A 20,669-nucleotide genomic window follows, 5' to 3' on the forward strand; every position below is an offset into this window, starting at 1 on the left:
AAAGTGTTGTCCTTGCAACTGTTAACAGTTTGTTTTCTGCAGTGTTTTGTAGAGAGTAAAAATGATTAAGAAATGGCTCATTCCTTTACAACCTTATACCCTAGCAATGGTCTGATAAAACATTGTGAATAATTGAATGTTCAAAGAGGGTCCAAAACATATATCTGTCTGGGAGATTCAGGGATACTTCTTGGAGTATATTTTCTTGAAATTATTATGAAAGTATAGTTAAGATTATAAAAGGCAAAAGAAGTCAAAGAGCATGTTACATAAGCATGGAGGGTGTATAGAAATAATGTGACCAAAAATATAATAATGGAAAACATTTATTAAGTACTTGTGTTTCATATTATGCCAAGTTTTGCAGATGATTGAGATGATCGAGATCCAGTTCTCAAGGATCTAAAATCCTGGTTTAGAATTCATGTGCATAGAAGTGATAGTTAAAACAGTGGAAGTACATGAAATGACTGAGGAAGAAAGCATAAAAGTGGAAGAAGGAGATGGTTGGACAAAATCTTAAGGAATCTTACTTATATTTACAGAAAAAAATCCAATAAGGCACACAGTAGTAGTATTGAAAAATATAGTTAATAAGAAAATCAAAATAGTTCCATGACCTGGATCTTAAGGGTGAAAATGGGTTTTAATAAGGAAGAGGCAATCATATGCCAGATTTATAGAGTCAGGTTAAGAATGAGAAGAGCAGAGATTATTGAAATCTAGTGGTTAGGAAAACTTAAGGTCCTTTACAGACAAAATGGAAGGGAGACTTAGACTTTGCAAGGTATTAAAGATTCTGAGAACTGAGGAGGAAGTAGACATACACGTATAAGAATTTTCTTTCAAGGTTAATGAGTGATGGTGAGATGGAATTGAGAGGGAAAGAGATAGATGGAGTCAAGAGGTAGAAGACAGAGAGACCAAAAGGCATGCTGAGAAATGTGGAAATGGAAATGTGGAAACCGTGGTTAGAAAAATTTAAGAGTTTAAGATCTTGGAGTGGTAGAGTTTTGTGTGATAGAATCCAGCATGTGGCCTAAATGAAATCAAGGAGAAATAAAAGGCCAAGTGTTAATTTTTAAAAATTAGGACTTGAGGTTGCCTAAGTGTAAGACAAAAGGAAACTAGTAAGAAGAATTCTTGCAAGTTTAAATGAAAATTCAAGACAACTTCCTAGTCTTTGGAATTAGTCCCATGCATGTGCACCTTCTGTTATTAATGAGTAATAAATCGATTCATTCAGCAGATACCTATTATATATCTACTCTGTACAAGACATTGTTTTAGGTATTTGGGATCTGTTACTGATTCCTGTGTGTGACAATACCAGTTCATAATATTATAATGTTAACTAACTTGTTTAATACATTGTGGTGTGAAAAAGTCTTCAGTTCAGTTTAGTTCAGTCGCTCAGTCATATCCGACTCTTTGCGACCCCATGAATCACAGTACGCCAGGCCTCCCTGTCCATCACCAACTCCTGGAGTTCACCCAAACCCATGTCCATCGAGTCAGTGATGCCATCCAGCCATCTCATCCTCTGTCGTCCCCTTCTCCTCCTGCCCCTAATCCCTCCCAGCATCAGGGTCTTTTTCAATGAGTCAACTCTTCGCATGAGGTGGCCAAAGTACTGGAGTTTCAGCTTTAGCATCAGTCCTTCCAGTGAACAGGACTGATCTCCTTTAGAATGGACTGGTTGGATCTCCTTGCAGTCCAAGGGACTCTTAAGAGTCTTCTCCAACACCACAGTTCAAAAGCATCAATTCTTCGGCCCTCTGCCTTCTTCACAGTCCAACTCTCACATCCATACATGACCACAGGAAAAACGATAGCGTTGACAAGACGGACCTTTGGTGGCAAAGTAATGTCTCTGCTTTTGAATATGCTATCTAGGTTGGTCATAACTTTCCTTCCAAGGAGTAAGAGTCTTTTAATTTCATGGCTGCAATCACCATCTGCAGTGATTTTGGAGCCCAAAGTCTTACACTACCTAAATTATGTTCAAATCATTGAGTTCCTTAAGGCTCGGGATTATGTCTTACTTATCCTGTATGCTAACTACTAAGCATAGCAGCTGTACTTAATATGAACTTAATATGTTCATGAAATGTCTGAATTACTAGACACTTTTGAATAAAGAACAGAATAATTCTGGAATGTTTTTACATGGAATTAGTAGCTGTTTTTATAAAAAGTGTGGAATAATAATATTTAAATTATTAATATATATAGAATTACAAAGCCATTTAATCAGAAAGATATACTTTTTATCACTGACTTCTATATTGTTATATAGGCAAAATTTAGTAGAGATTATTAAATGTAGTGTGAAATTATTTTCCTTCAGTGGTATAACTTTATCCATGTATAGCAAAGAAAATCTCTGATATGTGCTCTTAATAATGCATAGTATCACTATAATCAGTATAATGTGGGCCTGATCTCCACTATATACAAAAGTGAACATTTTCTTATCAACAAGGAATAAATAGGTCGTATAGATTCCATTGTCACGTGAGTACTTTCTATGCTTCAATTATGTTCAACAGGAGTTTTCTAAAAAGGAATAAGAAAACAGAGTAAGGTAGCCTCTTCGTAATTTTGTCAAGCATAGATATAACTCTGTGTACAAACTACTTTTTTTCCTATTTGAATCTACAGTGAGTAAAGCTCATATTTTGTTGAAATCTTATATTCAGCTCTTTCTAGCTATCACACTTTTTAAAGTTAGAAAAAGAATGATTCATGTTGATGTTTGACAGAAACCAGCACAATTCTGTAAAGCAGTTAACCTTCAATTAAAAACTAAATGCATTTTTTTAAAAGAACCTTTTTATTATCAAATTGTGTAAAATTGATTTTTAATTAAAATTGATTCTTACTTATTGCTGCAAGAGTGACAACTGCATTTAGATATTACTCATGTTTTTGGTTCATGAGACTCCAAGGTAAACCTTGCTCATTTATTTCTTCACAATAAGAAAATGTTCTGGCTAACAATTAACTTCTGTTGTAGAAATATTTCTGTCAGTTTCTGATCCTTTATAATTTCAATCTGTTCTGAGTTTTTATAATATATTGTATAGTTTTGAGTTTATCTCACAGAATTTTTTGTATTAAATCACTGCTATTAATACATATATACAATTGACAAATATAATTTAAGAATTATTATTTTGTAAAATATAAGTTAAAAATGATTCTAAAATCTACACACTGAATGTTCAGTTCATCTTGTTTATCAAGAAAACTAATATAGAGGAAAATGTAACTGACCACAGTATGCTTATAAATAAGCAGTTGATTAAGGACATGTGATGTCAGAAGTTGAATTGATTAGTGAGAATCGGAGATTTTATAGGTAATCACATGTGAAAATAAATAATGGTTCTTACTGATATATAGAGGCTCATTTTTTAGAGAAATTACCTGGGTCTTTGAGAATTCTATTGCCCACCAACCCCACCCCACTCAAAATTTACATAATCTTTGTGATACCATAGCAATACTCCTAAAAATAGTAATACTTGAGTAATTTCCCTTTTTTCTAGTAGCAGACTCTGTTTTGTTTTGACTTAATTTTAGTGCTAATTGCAGTCTAGAATTCTGATTACATAAAAAGTACCAAACTCACAGATTTTCTGTTTAGGCTTTAATAAACAGAAACTAAGGTTGGCTGACTAAGAAAATATATCCAAGTTTGTGTCCTTCCCTGCCCTCCTCCCTCACAGTTTTATTTGTGGGCCTTACTTGTATAGACTCTTGAGTATCTTCCCTATAAGATCTACTAACTGCTTTGTAATAGTGGGACCTCAACCTTCAATCAGAACTTTTTACCTTGAAGGCTGATTGATGTAAGATATACTTGATGTAATCATCTATTTAAATCTTACTACTTCAATGAAAATACAGTGTTATTTCAATGAGGAATTTAGGGCTTATATCAGTCAATGAGAGTACACTCTGATCTCTTTGATGACTTCCTCTTAGTTTTCAGAGAATAAAAAAGCAAAGAGGAGAGATTTTGTTGACAACTAAATGATAGCAAAAACTATACTTATTTTTAAGTTGCATTTTTTAAATTTACTTCAAACATACTTTATTCAAACTATATTGCAATGCATAGCCAGGTCTGCTATAAACAGGATCATAAGGAAGCCTTATGTTTTTTTTTTAACACAGAGCACAATAGTTTTCACACAGTAAGTTATGGTAGCCTAGAGTGTGAGTTTTGATATTCTGCTTTCATACTATCAAATCAGGAAACTTAATTATTTCCTGGAAGTAAAAAGAAGATTTCCAAGTATTAACAAATCTTCTGCCAAATCCCTACAAAGAATGAAAAATACATTGTGTTTTGGATTATTTAACACTGCAACTTTGGGTTATGACATTTAGTACTAGATTCTCTTTAGAGTAAATGTAGAGATTGAAAAAAATCATGTTTGAATTGAATATGAACTTACTGTCACAATGTTTAAAAATGATTTTTATATTGATCACTACTTTCGAATGCATTTAGAAATAAATTAGTAGTTTTATTTATTAAATACTTATGCTCTTGGATGTATTGCTTTATCAGGCTAGAAATATAATCCTTTTTGGCATCAACTCTTCTCACCTAAAGATGTTGGATAGAGACTATAGCTTCAAATTCTAGCACATGGAAATTAGGAACTCTTTGCCTAGAGTATATGACAATTTGAGTAATGACTTTGTGACGGATTCTGGATTTATTTTATTAATTTTGAACTTTGTATTAATAGGATGTTTTTTTATCTTCCTTCTTATGAATAAAAATTCCTGATAAAATGTTAATGTACATGTATTAGCAGAAAGTTTGCCTCACTTTTGCAGGTCAAACTATATAATTCATGAAAATTACTTACTTAAAGCATCATTCTAAATCTCAAAATTATAAAGTTATGTCATTCATTTGACTTATTTTTAGAGTATATTCTTGTTTCTAGAAACATTCTGTAGGGTTTGAAGAACAGAAATGCAAAAGAAAAAAGGTATAATAGAAATTTAATAGATAAACTATAAATTTTAATACATTATGAATGCTGAAATCAGATAAATCTCATCTGTTTTTATAATACAACTTTAAGTGTGTTTTTTTCCCTCCCAGGACATTTATTCAGAGCAGCTGGGGATCAACCGTTTAACCTGTCCACAGTGTCGAGTGCCTTCCCAATGGTCAGCCACCCAGTCTTTGGTCTACATTCAGCCAGCTCAGGGCATTCAGAATTTGGTGGTTTGGGGACACTTGGTACACCCACAGCCTTAGCCGCCCATCCCCAACTAGCGTCTTTTCCAGGTAAACATCTATTACAAACAGTGTTCAAAGAAGGAAAGCAAGCTTGAAAATGTGCAAGCAGTAATTGTTTATTAAACCGAACAAGAAGAATAGTCTTATGCCTGGTATATTAAAGCTCACGTGCAAGAATTAGTGCAATCCTTTTTATCATGTGCAAAATAGTAAACACACTGTGTGTGCTGTGTGGCAGTGTAATTAACTAGTTATTCAAATGTTAAGCTATCTGTTGCAAAAGCGAATAATTAAGCCAAGTTTTTATCATGCTTTTTATTGAAGTAGAAAAGTATATGTATTAGAAGTATAAAATTTGATTAATTTTTCTCAGTTTTACTTGGTTCTTAAAAAAAATTAAACTTTCAGTGAGAAAGTAAAGTCCAGTTCCTATAATGAATAAATACACTTTTATTTTGAGTTCTCATTTCTCTGTGTTTGTAAGTAAGATGAGCTTGGCTCTTAAATTTCTATTTTTTCATATTTTACTTAAACAACCATAGATTTGCACCACTTACATGGGAGGGAGACCAGAATTATCCCAGATTATGAGGATTCAGGAGTTCAGTAAGACACCAATTAAAGCTTAACTTAGACAAACATGCTATAATTTCTTGTTATATTATTTTGAAAGTCTAAGCTTTAATGTGTTTCCAGCGATTAATTTTATCTTAATAAATTTTAGTTAAGGATACATAATTTAGTGTTACTAATAGAGCATAATTCAGAGACAAGTGGATCTGAATTTAAATCAGGCCTGTTACCTTTCAGCTGTGTGACCTTGACCGAACAAGTAATCCGACCTCTTAGCCTCAGTTTTTTCATGTGAATAATGAGGATGATAATAATAATAACAACAGTGTCTACCTCTTAGGGTTCTTGTGAAGATTAAAAGAGATAATCCATGTCCAGTGCTGAATGCAGTGTTCAGCATACATCCAGTGCTGAATGCAGTGTTCAGCATACATAATTAGTACATGATTGGTAGCCATCATGATTCTTCCTGTTGTTAAGAGTTTCTTTAAAAGGAATCAAGTATCTTGTTTGATGAAAAGATGGTTAAATATATATTTAATATGACTCATTTTTTGAGTCATATTATTTCTTTAATTCAGAAAAGGGATGATGAGAAGGAACAATGTGTCTAGAAAGTTAAAAGTCAAACAAAGTCTTGACATTTGCTTTAAAAGATACTAATAGGAATTTATTTTAGGCAGTTCTGAGCACGGTTGCTTAGCAAGATGAGTAATCAGTAGATACTTGCTGAAATATAGGTTGCTGAATAAAAAATTAAAATATGTAATAGTAATATAGTTGTTAGTATCTTAAATTTTAAAAATTGTTTTAACACAATTTCTTATATTTGATATAGTTTGATATACATGTAGTATTAATTGCTTTTGAGCATTTTTAAACCACAATGTAATTATTGAATTATTAAAATCAATTATCTTCTGTACTGAAAACATGGTTAACAGTTGTAAGAATTACTCATCTCATCTTCAATAATGTTGGTATTTCCACTGTATGGAAAAAATCTGATAACTTCCCTAATCTGTATAAGCTATTCATATAAGCTATTCATTCATCCATTTATTGTACAAACTTCTTTGAGCATCTAACTATGTTCTGTGCACTAGGCTAAGCACTTAGGAGTACACTAACATTGTCTATGTTATGTTTCTTATAGTTTTTAGAAGATGGATAAATAGAAAATTATAAGACAGAGTCTTTAGTGGCAAATAACAGTATGGCTGTATAAGCATACTTTTTTGCCAAGAGAATATGCTTTGTTACAGAGGACTCATTTGTTTAAGCTGTACATCTTATATAACTTAGATTGTCTATAATTGGTTTTATTTAAAAGGGTAACCAACATGCCAAAATTTTTAAATCACCTACTAAATAAAAACACAAAGAGAAAAAATCACTAGGAATTTTAAATCGGGAATAGTTTACTTTTAAATACTATGCACTTCTAAACTAGTCTGCATTTCAGGTGATTAAATCAATGTGAAAATTACTTAATGTATATTATATAATAAAATTATTTCCATTTTATATTGAAATAGTATTTCATGGGAAGTTCTTTTAAAATATGTATAATTTTAGTCATTATATTTTTATATTACTATGAATTTTTGTGAAGTATTTGGCTCTATCAGCTCAGGGAGATTTTTAAATTCTGCTGTCTTATAGGTTCAAATTGTGTTTCAGTATATCCTCTGAAATAATAGACTTTTTCAATGGAATATGATTAATGTTGTTACCATGCAGTTACTGCCTTTGAATACATTTAGAAATTCCTCATGTTCTGGTTTATATAATCCTTATTTTGTAAATTTCATTTATCAACAAGGTAGTTTGTGACTATGTTGTTTTTTTCTTAATTTGAAAAAGAAATAATTCATACTTAACAAAAATTCTGTTATTTCCCATGAAATATTAGACATTTGTGAAGCTTGTTTTCAGAAGTGCTACCATTTTCATCTTTTTATTTGATCTTATTTACTTGAATTTATAACATGTACATTTTCCAGTTGTGTTTTTTTCCTAATCTCTGTTGTTTGCTTATTGACCATTGATTTTCTAAAGTACATTTTTATGTTTTTTTTCTCAGTTTGATTATGTTTAAAATATTTGAGTCTTATTATACTTTGATTACCTTACCAATTTGTTGGTTGTTTACAAAGTCTGAACCTTCAACTATATTGCTTTAATTATAGACTCTATGTTAAATAATATGAATATTTCAGGAAACTGGTATTTCCTTTTTTATCAGCTAAATAGAACCAAGTTTTCAAACCTATAAATAGCAATAGATTCTGGCTATGCTGATACAAGCTCCAAAAACATAGTTTTTCTTTCTATCTAAATACAGTTCTTTCATCTTAACAGTAGATAAATGATTGATAGTTTTATATAGTTATTCTTGGTTCAGTTCCCATCATTCAGGCACTGCTGAATATACATTGGTGTCATTTCACTAGCAGCGACTTCCTGCAGTGCAGTAGAATAGCTTTTGCAGTTTTCTGCTTATACTGATTTTTAGACATTAGAATGTCAGTTACCAAGAACATTTCACTTTCTTTTAATCTAGACTTTTGTCTTTAGATAATGAAGGTTCACATAACTTTACATCTTGTTTTAATGAAGAGATGTTCTAAGAAAAGCTTTCAAGATCATATAATACAATACATTGACTATGTTGAATTTTCCCATACTCTATTATTGGGATTTTTCCTCTAATTTTTTGTGATTATCAAGTCTATGAAAAATGTACCATATCTCTTGGAAGATTAGCCTAAAAGGTAGTAACTGACTTGATAATCTAGCTGGTTAGCCGTTTGGAAAGTATTCTTTCCAAGATTTTAGATGGGGCAATATAAGACTGTCCTTTGATTTATTTTAGATTTCTTCTTAATCTTAAACTTTCCCTAAATAATGTATTCTATAAAATTTGGTTTCTCTCATTTTCTAACAGTTTTAACTAAAAGCCACTGTTTGAATAGCTAAATTGCATTCAATGATAAGACATTATTATCTGTAATTTGTAAGAGGAAGTAAGTTAAATAAAATTCAGGCTTTTTAAATTAACTTTAAGGAAAAAAAATTATATAAGTCTTTTATAGTTTAATATGGCAACTTGTTTTTGGAAATCTTTGAAGCACTTTTCATTTTTTGGACCAAAAACAAACAAAAAATAAACATTGATTTTGCTCTCTCTGTTGTTTTGTTTGAGTATAGACATTTTCTTCCATAAAGGTATTCAAGATATGCTGAATTACAGTGGTGTTTGTATTATTATTTAAAGCATTTGATTTATCAAAGCCAGGGTTTTTTTGTATGTAATTTAAGGAAATTCTTAACATAGATTGTAGATGGTTGCTTTACCTTCTAAGGTTTTAAAATAGATTAAAATAATCTTAAACACTCTTTCTTGGCTAATTTAGAAAAATTATGATATAAGTCATCAAAGAGTTAAACAGTTCTTTAATGTTAATTTCAATTTTCCTATTTTATTTTAAAAACTATAGACTACCTTTGTTCTTCATAAACTTGGAATTCATAGAAGCTACTAAGTGAAGAACCTTGGATACTGTCTTAATGAACAGAATGATGAATGTATAACTTCTAGTCAGTTATCTTATAATTAGAAAGATGGTCAGAACTATGAGTAATTCAGCAATTCTGTTCCAAGATGAAACCTGAAATTTTTCTTCAGTAATAAAATATAAAAAGCACTGTTAAATTAACTAGGAAGTTAATCCAAATATTTTTGCTTGTTTGGTGTTTGGCTTTGAGGTGCAGAATGGTGGCGAACAACAGATGTTCATACACGTACAGGGGCAACCTTCTTTCCACCATTACTGGGAATTCCACCACTGTTTGCTCCTCCAGCCCAGAATCATGATTCTTCTTCATTCCATTCAAGGACTTCTGGAAAAAGTAATAGAAATGGTCCTGAAAAAGGTATCCGTGTTAACTTGAGTGAAGTATTATCCTTCATTTCAGTATCCATTTTCAGTAGAGTTCAGATTTAGAAACAGTTATAAAGCATTGTGCTAGACACTTTCACATTGTCTTGCTTAATCTTTATAATAACTCTGTGAGATTGAAAGTGTTCATGTTTTGCAGCCAAGGTTAAATAAATTATTCAAGAAAGTACTGTTTACATGTTGACATTGCATGGTTGGTTTGGTTTAGTCACTAAGTCGTGTCCAACTCTTTGGACCCCATGTACTGTAGCCCGCCAGGCTTCTCTGTCCATGAGATTCTCCAGGCAAGAATACTGGAGTGGGTTGCCATTTCCTTCTCCAGGGGATCTTCCCGACCCAGGAATCAAACCTGGGTCTCCTGCATTGCAGGCAGATTCTTTCCCAACTGAGCTATAAGGGAAGCCCCTGTATAGCAGAATTTAACCCAGGTTTTAACTCCCAACCCCACTGCTTTTCCTCTGTATCTCATTACCTCCCTTATGTTGCTCAATAAAATATATTCTTCTCTAATTAAGCATTAAATTTATATGTTAGCACACCTTTTTTCTTTTACATTTTCATTGATATTTCATAGTTGATAACTGTTGTTAGAATACATTTGCAAATTATAATACCATTTTAGATGGTTTGTTACTGTCTTTCTTTCCACTTAAGTAGATGTTTGGGAGTTTGCCCTGAAAGAGGGAATAGTTGTATTTAATTACTTTTCTAAAGCTTTTTTAATTGAAGTAAAATTCACATAAATGTAAAATTTACCATTTTAAACAGAACAATTCAGTGACATTAACGGCACTAATAGTGTTGTACAACAACCAACTCTATCTAGTTTCAACACATTTTCATTACCCCAAAAGGAAACTTCATACCAGTTTCTCCCTGTTATTTCCTCTCTCAGTCTCTGGCAACCACTAGCTTGCCCTCTTTCTCTATAGATGTACCTGTTGTGAATATCTCGTAGAGATGGAATCATACAGTTTGTGTCTGGCTTATTTCACTTAGCATACTGTTTTTAAGTCATCCCAATTGTGGTGTATGTCATTATTTCATTCGTTTTTATTCTGAGTAACATTCTCTTGTATAAACATATTTATTTTAACTTTCAAGGTGTAAATGGATCAATAAATGGAAACAGTACATCATCTGTATCTGGTATCAACACATCTGTACTGTCCACTACTGCTTCAAGTTCTGTGGGACAAACGAAAAGTATAAGCTCAGGTGGAGGAAACAGAAAGTGTAATCAGGAACAAAACAAAACCCAGCCTTTGGATGCTAGAGCTGACAAAATCAAAGATAAGGTAAGTTAACCTTCAGGGGTTAAATATAACAGATCTATACAAGTATTTTAAAGGTCAAACTGACTGAATCTATGGAATAATTTTTTATGATTTATGAACTCCTATTTTTACAGATATTTATTTTTATCGAGTAGTTTTATTATTAAACATTTAAAAAATTAAAAATGTTAGCACCAGTATCAATAACACAAATAGTCATCACTCAGCTCCGTTCAGTTGCTCACTCGTGTCTGACTCTTTGGAACCCCATCAACTGCAGCACGCCAGGACTCCCCATCCATCACCAACTCCTGGAGTTTACTCAAACTCATGTCCATTGAGTCAGTGATACCATCAAACCATCTCATCCTCTGTCATCTGCTTCTCCTCCTGCCTTCAGTCTTTCCCAGCATCAGGGTCTTTTCAAAATGAGTAAGTTCTTCGCATCAGGTAGCCAAAGTATTGGAGTTTCAGCTTCAGCATCAGTCCTTCCAATGAACATTCATGACTGATTTCCTTTAGGATGAACTGGTTGGATCTCCTTGTAGTCCAAGGGACTCTCGAAAGTCTTCTCCAACACCACAGTTTAAAAGCATCAATTCTTCAGCGCTCAGCTTTCTTTATAGTCCAGCTCTCACATCCATACATGACCACTGGAAAAACCATAGCTTTGTATAGATGGACCTTTGTTGGCAAAGTGATGTCTTTGTTTTTAAAGTGCTGTCTATGTTGGTCATAACTTTTCGTCCAAAGAGCAAATGTCTTTTCATTTCATGGCTGCAGTCACCATCTGCAGTGATTTTGGAGCCCCCCAAAATAAAGTCTGACACTGTTTCCATTGTTTCCCCATCTATTAGCCATAATGTGATGGGACCAGATGCCATGATCTTAGTTTTCTGACTGTTAAGTTTTAAGCCAACTTTTTCACTCTTCTCTTTCACTTGCATCAAAGGCCCTTAAGCTCCTCTTCACTTTCTGCCACAAGGGTGGTGTCATTGGCATGTCTGAGGTTATTGATATTTCCCCTGGCAATCTTGATTCCAGCTTATGCTTTATCCAGCCCAGCTTTTCTCATAATGTATTCTGCACGTAAGTTAAATAAGCAGGGTGACAATATACAGCCTTGACGTACTCCTTTTCCTGTTTGGAACCAGTCTGTTGTTCCATGTCCAGTTCTAACTGTTCTTTCCTGACCTGCATAAATTTTCTCAAGAGGCAGGTCAGGTGGTCTGGTATTCCCATCTCTTTCAGAATTTTCCACAGTTTGTTGTTAGCCACATAGTCAAAGGTATTGGCGTTGTCAATAAAGCAAAAGTAGATGCTTTTCTGGAACTCTTTTGCTTTTTCAATGATCCAGCGGATGTTGGCAATTTGATCTCTGGTTCTCTGCCTTTTCTAAATCCAGCTTAAACATCTGGAAGTTCACAGTTTACATACTGCTGAGGCCTGGCTTGGAGAATTTTGAGCATTACTTTGCTAGCATGTGAAGTGAGTACAATTATGTGGTAGTTTGAACATTCTTTGGCATTGCCTTTCTTTGGGATTGAAATGAAAACTGACCTTTTCCAGTCCTGTGGCCACTGCTGAGTTTTCCAAATTTGCTGGCATATTGAGTGCAGCACTTTCACAGCATCATCTTTCAGGATTTGAAATAGCTCAACTGGAATTCCATCACCTCCACTAGCTTTGTTCTTAGTCATGCTTCTACAGGCCCACTTGACTTTGCATTCGCATTCCAGGATGTCTGGCTCTAAGTGAGTGATCACACCATCGTGATTATCTGGGTCACGAAGATCTTTTTTGTATAGTTCTTCTGTGTATTCTTGACACCTCTTCTTAACATGTTCTACTTCTGTTAGGTCCATACCATTTCTGTGCTTTATTGTGCCCATCTTTGCATGAAATATTCCCTTGTTATCTCTGATTTTCTTCAAGAGATCTCTAATCTTTCCCATTCTGTCGTTTTCCTCTATTTCTTTGCATTGACCACTGAGGAAGGCTTTCGTGTCTCTTCTTGCTATTCTTTGGAACTCTGCATTCAAATGGGTATATCGTTCCTTTTCTTCTTTGCCTTTAGCTTCTCTTCTTTTCTCAGCTATTTGTAAGGCCTCCCCAGACAGCCATTTTGCTTTTTTGCATTTCTTTTCCATGAGGATGGTTTTGATCCCTGCCTCCTGTACAATGTCATGAACCTCTGTCCATAGTTCTTCAGGTATTGTGTCTATCAGATCTAATCCCTTGAATCTCTTTGTCACTTCCACTGGATAGTCATAAGGGATTTGATTGAAGTCATACCTGAATGGTTTACTGGTTTTCCCTACTTTCTTTAATTTAAGTCTGAATTTAGCAATAAGCAGTTCATGGTCTGAGCCACAGTCAGCCCCCAGTCTTGTTTTTGCTGACTGTATAGATCTTCTCCATCTTTGGCTGCAAAGAATGTAATCAATCTGATTTCGGTGTTGACTATCTGGTGATGTCCATGTGTAGAGTCTTCTCTTGTGTAGTTGGAAGAGGGTGTTTGCTATGACCAGTGAGTTCTATTGGCAAAACTCTATTAGCCTTTGCCCTACTTCATTCTGTACTCCAAGGCCAAATTTGCCTGTTACTCCAGGTGTTTCTTGACTACCTACTTTGTCATTCCAGTCCCCTATAATGAGAAGGACATCTTTTTGGGGTGTTAGTTCTAGAAGGTCTTGTAGGTCCTCATAGAACCGTTCACCTTCAGCTTCTTTAGCATTACTGGTCGGGGCGTAGACTTGGATTACCATGATATTGATTGATTTGCCTTGGAAACGAACAGAGATAATTCTGTTGTTTTTGATATTGCATTCAAGTACTGCATTTCAGACTCTTTTGTTGACTATGAGCGCTATTCCATTTCTCCTAAGGGATTTTTGCCCACCGTAGTAGATATTATGGTCATGTAAGTTAAATTCACCCATTCCAGTCCATTGTTCACTGATTCCTAAAATGTTGATTTTCACTCTTACTGTCTCCTGTTTGACCACTTCCAGTTTACCTTGATTCATGGACCTAACATTCCAGATTCCTATTGCAACATTGCTCTTTACAGCATCAGACTTTACTTCCATCACCAGTCACATCCACAAGTGGGTGTTGTTTTTGCTTTGGCTCCGTCTCTTCATTCTTTCTGTAGTTCAGTTCAGTTCAGTTCAGTTGCTCAGTCGTGTCCGACTCTTTGCGACCCCATGAATCGCAGCACGCCAGGCCGCCTTGTCCATCACCAACTCCCGGAGTTCACTCAGACTCACGTCCATCGAGTCAGTGATGCCATCCAGCCATCTCATCCTCTGTCATCCCCTTCTCCTCCTGCCCCCAATCCCTCCCAGTATCAGAGTCTTTTCCAATGAGTCAACTCTTCACATCAGGTGCCCAGTGTACTGGAGTTTCAGCTTTAGCATCATTCCTTCCAAAGAAATCCCAGGGCTGATCTCCTTCAGAATGGACTGGTTGGATCTCCTTGCAGTCCCAGGGACTCTCAAGAGTCTTCTCCAACACCACAGTTCAAAAGCATCACTTCTTCAGCGCTCAGCTTTCTTCACAGTCCAACTCTCACATCCATACATGACCACTGGAAAAATCATAGCCTTGACTAGACGGACCTTAGTCGTCAAAGTAATGTCTCTGCTTTTGAATATGGTATCTAGGTTGGTGATAACTTTTCTTCCAAAGAGTAAGCGTCTTTTAATTTCATGGCTGCAGTCACCATCTACAGTGATTTTGGAGCTCAAAAACAAAGTCTGACACTGTTTCCACTGTTTCCCCATCTATTTCCCATGAAGTGATGGGACCGGATGCCATGATCTTCCTTTTCTGAATGTTGAGCTTTAGGCCAACTTTTTCACCCTCCACTTTTACTTTCATCAAGAGGCTTTTTAGTTCCTCTTCACTTTCTGCCATAAGGGTGGTGTCATCTGCACTTCTCCGCTAATGTCCAGTAGCATATTGGGCACCTACTGACTTGGGGAGTTCATCTTTCAGTGTCCTATCTTTTTTCCTTTTCATGCTGTTCATGGGGTTCTCAAGGCAAGAATACTGAAGTGGTTTGCCATTCCCTTCTCCAGTGGACCACATTTTGTCGGAACTCTCTGCCATGACTTGTCTATCTTGGGTGGCCCTACTCGACATGGCTCATAGTTTGATTGAGTTACACAAGGCTGTGGTCCATGTGATCAGATTGGTTAGTTTTCTGTGACTGTTGTTTTCAGTCTGTCTGCCCTCTGATGGAGAAGGATAAGAGGCTTATGGAAGCTTCCTGATGGGAGAGACTGACTGAGGGTGAAACTGAGTCTTGTTCTGATGGCCAGGGCCATGCTCAGTAAATCTTTAATTAATTTTCTGTTGATGGGTGGGGCTGTGTTCCCTCCCTGTTATTTACCTGGGGCCAAACTTTAGTGGAGGTATTGAAGATAATGGTGACCTCCTTCAAAAAGGTCCCATGTACCCACTAGTGTCCCCAGCCCTGCAGCAGGCCACCGCTGACTCACACCTTTGCTGGAGACACCAGGAGGCTCATGGGCAAGTCTGGGTCAGTCTCTTGTGGGGTCACTACTCCTTTCTCCTGGGTCCTGGTGCACGCAAGAGTCTGTGCCCTCAAGAGTCTGATTCCCCAGCCCTGTGTAAGTTCTCACGGCTTTGTGGTGGGGTTAATGGTGACCTCATAGATAACGTTTATTGGGAAGTTAACACATACCGGTTCTGCTGTAATTGTTTTGCATTTAATATCGATTTCAGCTCTCCCTATATCCCTAATGAGGTAGGTACTATTATTAGAAATCGAGAAAAAGAATCCCCAAGCAGTTGGCCATTAAGTGGTTAGCATATGAAATCAGGCAGATTGACTTCACAGCCCATGCTTTAGGAAAACCAAAACAAGAAACCATTTATTGTGGAAATTTTCAGAATGCACAATAGACAAAATAGAATAATTATCCTATGTACCCATTATTCAATTTCAGCAGTTACAATCTCATAGTCAATTTTATTTCATCATAACCCCAACTGTGCAGGTTAGCAATTTAATGCTTCTCAGGTCTGAATTCTCATTTGTCAGTTGGGACAATATTAGACCTTGCAAATAGAGGGTCCTGGAGAAACACTGGAAGAGGAAAGGGCTTTTCTTCTTGGTTCAGGTGTTCTCCTCTTGGTCTTATGCTGTGCCCCCAGTGAATAGCTTCCTCACCAGCTGGCAGATGTCCTGCCACTTGTGTTCAGTAGATCCAGTAGTGCACACCATTTAGTGAGTTTCACTGACATCCCAGCAGGCAGCTTATTACTGAGTTTTGCTAGCATGCCAGTGGTTAGTTTTCTAGCTAATTTTTCTGGCACCGCTACTAGTAGATCCCTAGCAAGTTTTTCTGGCACTCCAGCAGGTGGTATTTCCTGTGTGCCAATGTTTATCTGTGATGCTTCATGAGTTTCTCTGCCGTGGGCAATAGTCACATCCTTTTCAACAAATTCTCCTGCTTGGGCCTCCTGACTAAACTTGTCTGCTATAGAAGCAGTAACAAGAATAGGGTGATTTGTGCAGATTGCACATGGTAAATTCACTCCAGCATTCTGGACACTATTCCTCTTCCACATCATCCTAGGGAAGTTGTGACACTTCAGCTGTACTAAATATAGTCCACCACTGTGTCCAAATATCATTCATCCTACTAAGTAAGCTGAGAGACCTCCAGCTACATGAACCAACACATTATATCCAGAATTTCTAGTAAGTACCACCATATCAGTGAATTTGGACTGCTTCCATTTGTAATTTCTTCTTGAGTGAGAAGTCCTGGTTTATTCTGAGTTCAAGCCCTAGCATCAACTACAAACATTTTGGGAAGACAGATAATAGCTAGAACATTGCCTTTTTGTCTACATTTTATAAAAACCACTCTCAGGGCCTGACATTTCTGAGGGCAGAGAGTCAATAGTTTGTGATCCTATTATACAGAGTGAAGTGAGTCAGAAAGAGAAAGATAAATACCGTATTCTAACACATATATATGGAATCTAGAAAAATGGTACTGAAGAGTTTATTTACAGGGCAACAGTGGAGAAACAGACTTAGAGAATAGACTTATGGACATGGGGAGTGGGGAGGGGAGGGTGAGATGTATAGAAGAGTAACATGGAAACTTTCATTACCATATGTAAAATAGATAGCTAACTGGAATTTTCTGTATGGCTCAGGAAACTCAAACAGGGGCTCTGTATTAACCTAGAAGGGTGGGATTGGGAGGGAGTTTCAAACGGGAGGGGATATATGTATATCTATGGCTGATTCACGTTGAGGTTTGACAGAAAACAGCAAAATTCTGTAAAGCAGTTATCCTTCAATAAAAAGTAAGTTGATTTTTAAAAAAAAGTTTGTGATCCTGTAACATCACTTTCTCTATTATCTCAGCTATAATATGAGGGGATTGAGAAGCTTCTGACACACCACATTAAGAGCAGGATATGTGTAGCGACTGATTGCAGAGAGCACTGATCTGAACTTTAAACAATATGTCTCTCAGGCTCTGACTTTTAATTCCGAGAAACAATTTTATTATATTTCCATTTGTCCTTTCTCAAGACAGCATCAAGTTCCATATATTTTCCAGGATCAACTAAACAAAGTTTGCTTTCCTCTTGCTGAGCATATTTTATAGAAATATTTCCTCAAGACCTTTCAGTTCCATCTCAACAGAAGATAATTGTTTTCCAGAACATAACAAGACATATGAGAGTCTGAGGGAAGGTCATCTGCTGAAGCCACTAAGAATGATGATACCCATCACAGAAACTCAATGGGACTCTTCTTGGGCCCCAAGACAAACATATTTTGGGGTCATATTTTCCACCTGTTCCTCTTCAACTACTCTTTGCTCTTCTCCTTTATGGTATGTTTTGAGGGCATTCCCATTAGTATGAGCTCCAAAGGCCTACCTCTGCGCTGCTGTCAGCCTCTCTGCACACCAGATACTTACTGACTGAAATGCCACCTACTCCTTCAGTTCAGTTCAGTCGCTCAGTCATGTCCAGCTCTTTGCAACCCCAAGGACTGCAGCATGTCAAGCCTCCCTGTCCTTCACCAACTCCCGGAGCTTGCTTAAACTCATGTCCATCGAGTCAATGATGCCATCCAGCCATCTTATCCTCAGTCGTCCTCTTCCTCTCCTGCCTTCAATCTTTCCCAGTTTTTTCCAGTGAGTCGGTTCTTTGCAACAGGTGGCCAAAGTATTGGAGTTTCAGCTTCAGCATCAGTCCTTCCAATGAATATTCAGGACTAATTTCAGGAAATCAGTTGGATCTGATTGGTTGGATATGACTGGTTGGATCTCCTTGCAGTCCAAGGGACTTTCAAGCGTCTTCTCCAACACCACGGTTTAAAAACATCAATTCTTCAGCACTCAGATTTCTTTATAGTCCAACTCTATGCATGACTACTGGAAAAACCACACTGCTTGCTCCCATGGTATTTTGAAGCATGTCCTAGACCTCATATCGTGGGATTTCTATATCTATATGTATTTCTGAAAGTTAAATACCCAAGCTTTTAAACCTTGTAATGCCTTACCTCTTAGAAGGCTTCTTTGGTGGCTCAATGATAAAGAGCCCACCTGTCATTACAAAAGATGTGGGTTTGATCCCTAGGTTGGGAAGACCCCTAGAGAAGGAAATGGCAGCCCACTCTGGTATTCTTGCCCACAAAATACCAAAGACAGAGGGTAATCCAGAGATAGTCCAGAGGATAGTCCTTGGTATAGGACAGAGACTGTACCAAGACAGGCTATAGTCTATGGAGCTGCGTAGAGTTAGACATGACTTAGCTACTAAACAAAAACAACAGACCTCTTAGAAGAAGTGCTAAATCTAGTAAAATCTAATATATCTAGTGCCTGCACAATGTGCAAGGCAAGACTTTGGAGGAATGGGTATGAGATTCTGTCCTTCGTTCTAGTAAGGAATCTGTTTTGACATTCCTGGGGCTTCCCTGATGGCTCTGACGGTAAAGAATCTGCCTGCAATGTGGGGAACCTGGGTTCGTTCCCTGAGTCAGGAAGATCCCCTGGAGGAGGGCATGGCAACCCACTCTAGTATTCTTGCCTGGAGAATCACTATGGACAGAGGAGCCTGGGGGGCTACAATCCATGGGATCTCTAAGAGTCGGACATGACTGAGCAACTAAGCACAGCACACTGACATTCCTAAACAAAATAAGTGAAGGTAAAGTAGAAAATATTTCCAGGAGCAGCTATTAAAACCTTACAGAGGTACCTCTTTAATGATATAAGGAAAGAAATTCTGGGTACCATAGGGATATCTTGGAGTAGGAAATGACAACCCACTCCAGTATTCTTGCCTGGAAAATTCTATGGACAGAAAAGATTTGTGGGCTACAGTCTCATAGTGTTGCAAAGAGCAGCTGAGCCCAGGGATGTCTGTTTATATCTACATAGAAGTATCACTAGAGAGAGACTGACTGTCAATGTGAGGGATACTAGAACTTAAGATTTCAGAAGAGTACTTTTAGGTATTAATAATACATGGTCTGGAATGAATCTGTGTTAGTGTATTGTTCAAGTATAATGAAGATGAAGGGAACTGAAACTAAAAAAGAAAATTCTATACTTTTTTACCCTGTATTTTCAGTTTTAAAAACTTAAAAAAAGAACTACTTCATCAGCTCTTTTCTTTTTTTTTTTATTTTTATTTTTTTTTTAATTATTATTATTATTATTTTTTTTAATTTTAAAATCTTTAATTCTTACATGTGTTCCCAAACATGAACCCCCCTCCCACCTCCCTCCCCATAACATCTCTGTGGGTCATCCCCATGCACCAGCCCCAAGCATGCTGTATCCTGCGTCAGACATAGACTAGCGATTCAATTCTTACATGATAGTATACATGATAGAATGCCATTCTCCCATATCATCCCACCCTCTCCCTCTCCCTCTGAGTCCAAAAGTCCGTTATAGACAGCTGCGTCTTTTTCCTGTCTTGCATCCAGGGTCGTCATTGCCATCTTTCTAAATTCCGTATATATGTGTTAGTATACTGTATTGGTGTTTTTCTTTCTGGCTTACTTCACTCTGTATAATCGGCTCCAGTTTCGTCCATCTCATCAGAACTGATTCAAATGAATTCTTTTTAACGGCTGAGTAATACTCCATTGTGTATATGTACCACAGCTTTCTTATCCATTCATCTGCTGATGGACATCTAGGTTGTTTCCATGTCCTGGCTATTATAAACAGTGCTGCGATGAACATTGGGGTACATGTGTCTCTTTCAATTCTGGTTTCCTCGGTGTGTATGCCCAGCAGTGGGATTGCTGGGTCATAAGGGAGTTCTATTTGCAATTTTTTAAGGAATCTCCACACTGTTCTCCATAGTGGCTGTACTAGTTTGCATTCCCACCAACAGTGTAGGAGGGTTCCCTTTTCTCCACACCCTCTCCAGCATTTATTGCTTGCAGATTTTTGGATCGCAGCCATTCTGACTGGTGTGAAGTGGTACCTCATTGTGGTTTTGATTTGCATTTCTCTGATAATGAGTGATGTTGAGCATCTTTTCATG

At 36.4% G+C, this 20,669-nt stretch overlaps 1 protein-coding gene across 1 annotated transcript in view; it reads left to right on the top strand.

Annotated features, from left to right (window-relative positions):
• Nucleotides 1-20,669, top strand: part of BAZ2B (bromodomain adjacent to zinc finger domain 2B) — a 156,271-nt gene that overhangs the window by 17,698 nt on the left and 117,904 nt on the right. Inside the window, exons 2-4 of the mRNA XM_052664305.1 lie at nucleotides 5,135-5,323; nucleotides 9,620-9,787; nucleotides 10,918-11,111. Of these exons, the coding sequence (XP_052520265.1) occupies nucleotides 5,135-5,323; nucleotides 9,620-9,787; nucleotides 10,918-11,111 (551 nt within the window). The remainder of the gene's footprint in view (nucleotides 1-5,134; nucleotides 5,324-9,619; nucleotides 9,788-10,917; nucleotides 11,112-20,669) is intronic.

Source organism: Budorcas taxicolor, chromosome 2 (assembly GCF_023091745.1).
Source record: "Budorcas taxicolor isolate Tak-1 chromosome 2, Takin1.1, whole genome shotgun sequence".
Lineage (NCBI taxonomy): Eukaryota > Metazoa > Chordata > Mammalia > Artiodactyla > Bovidae > Budorcas > Budorcas taxicolor.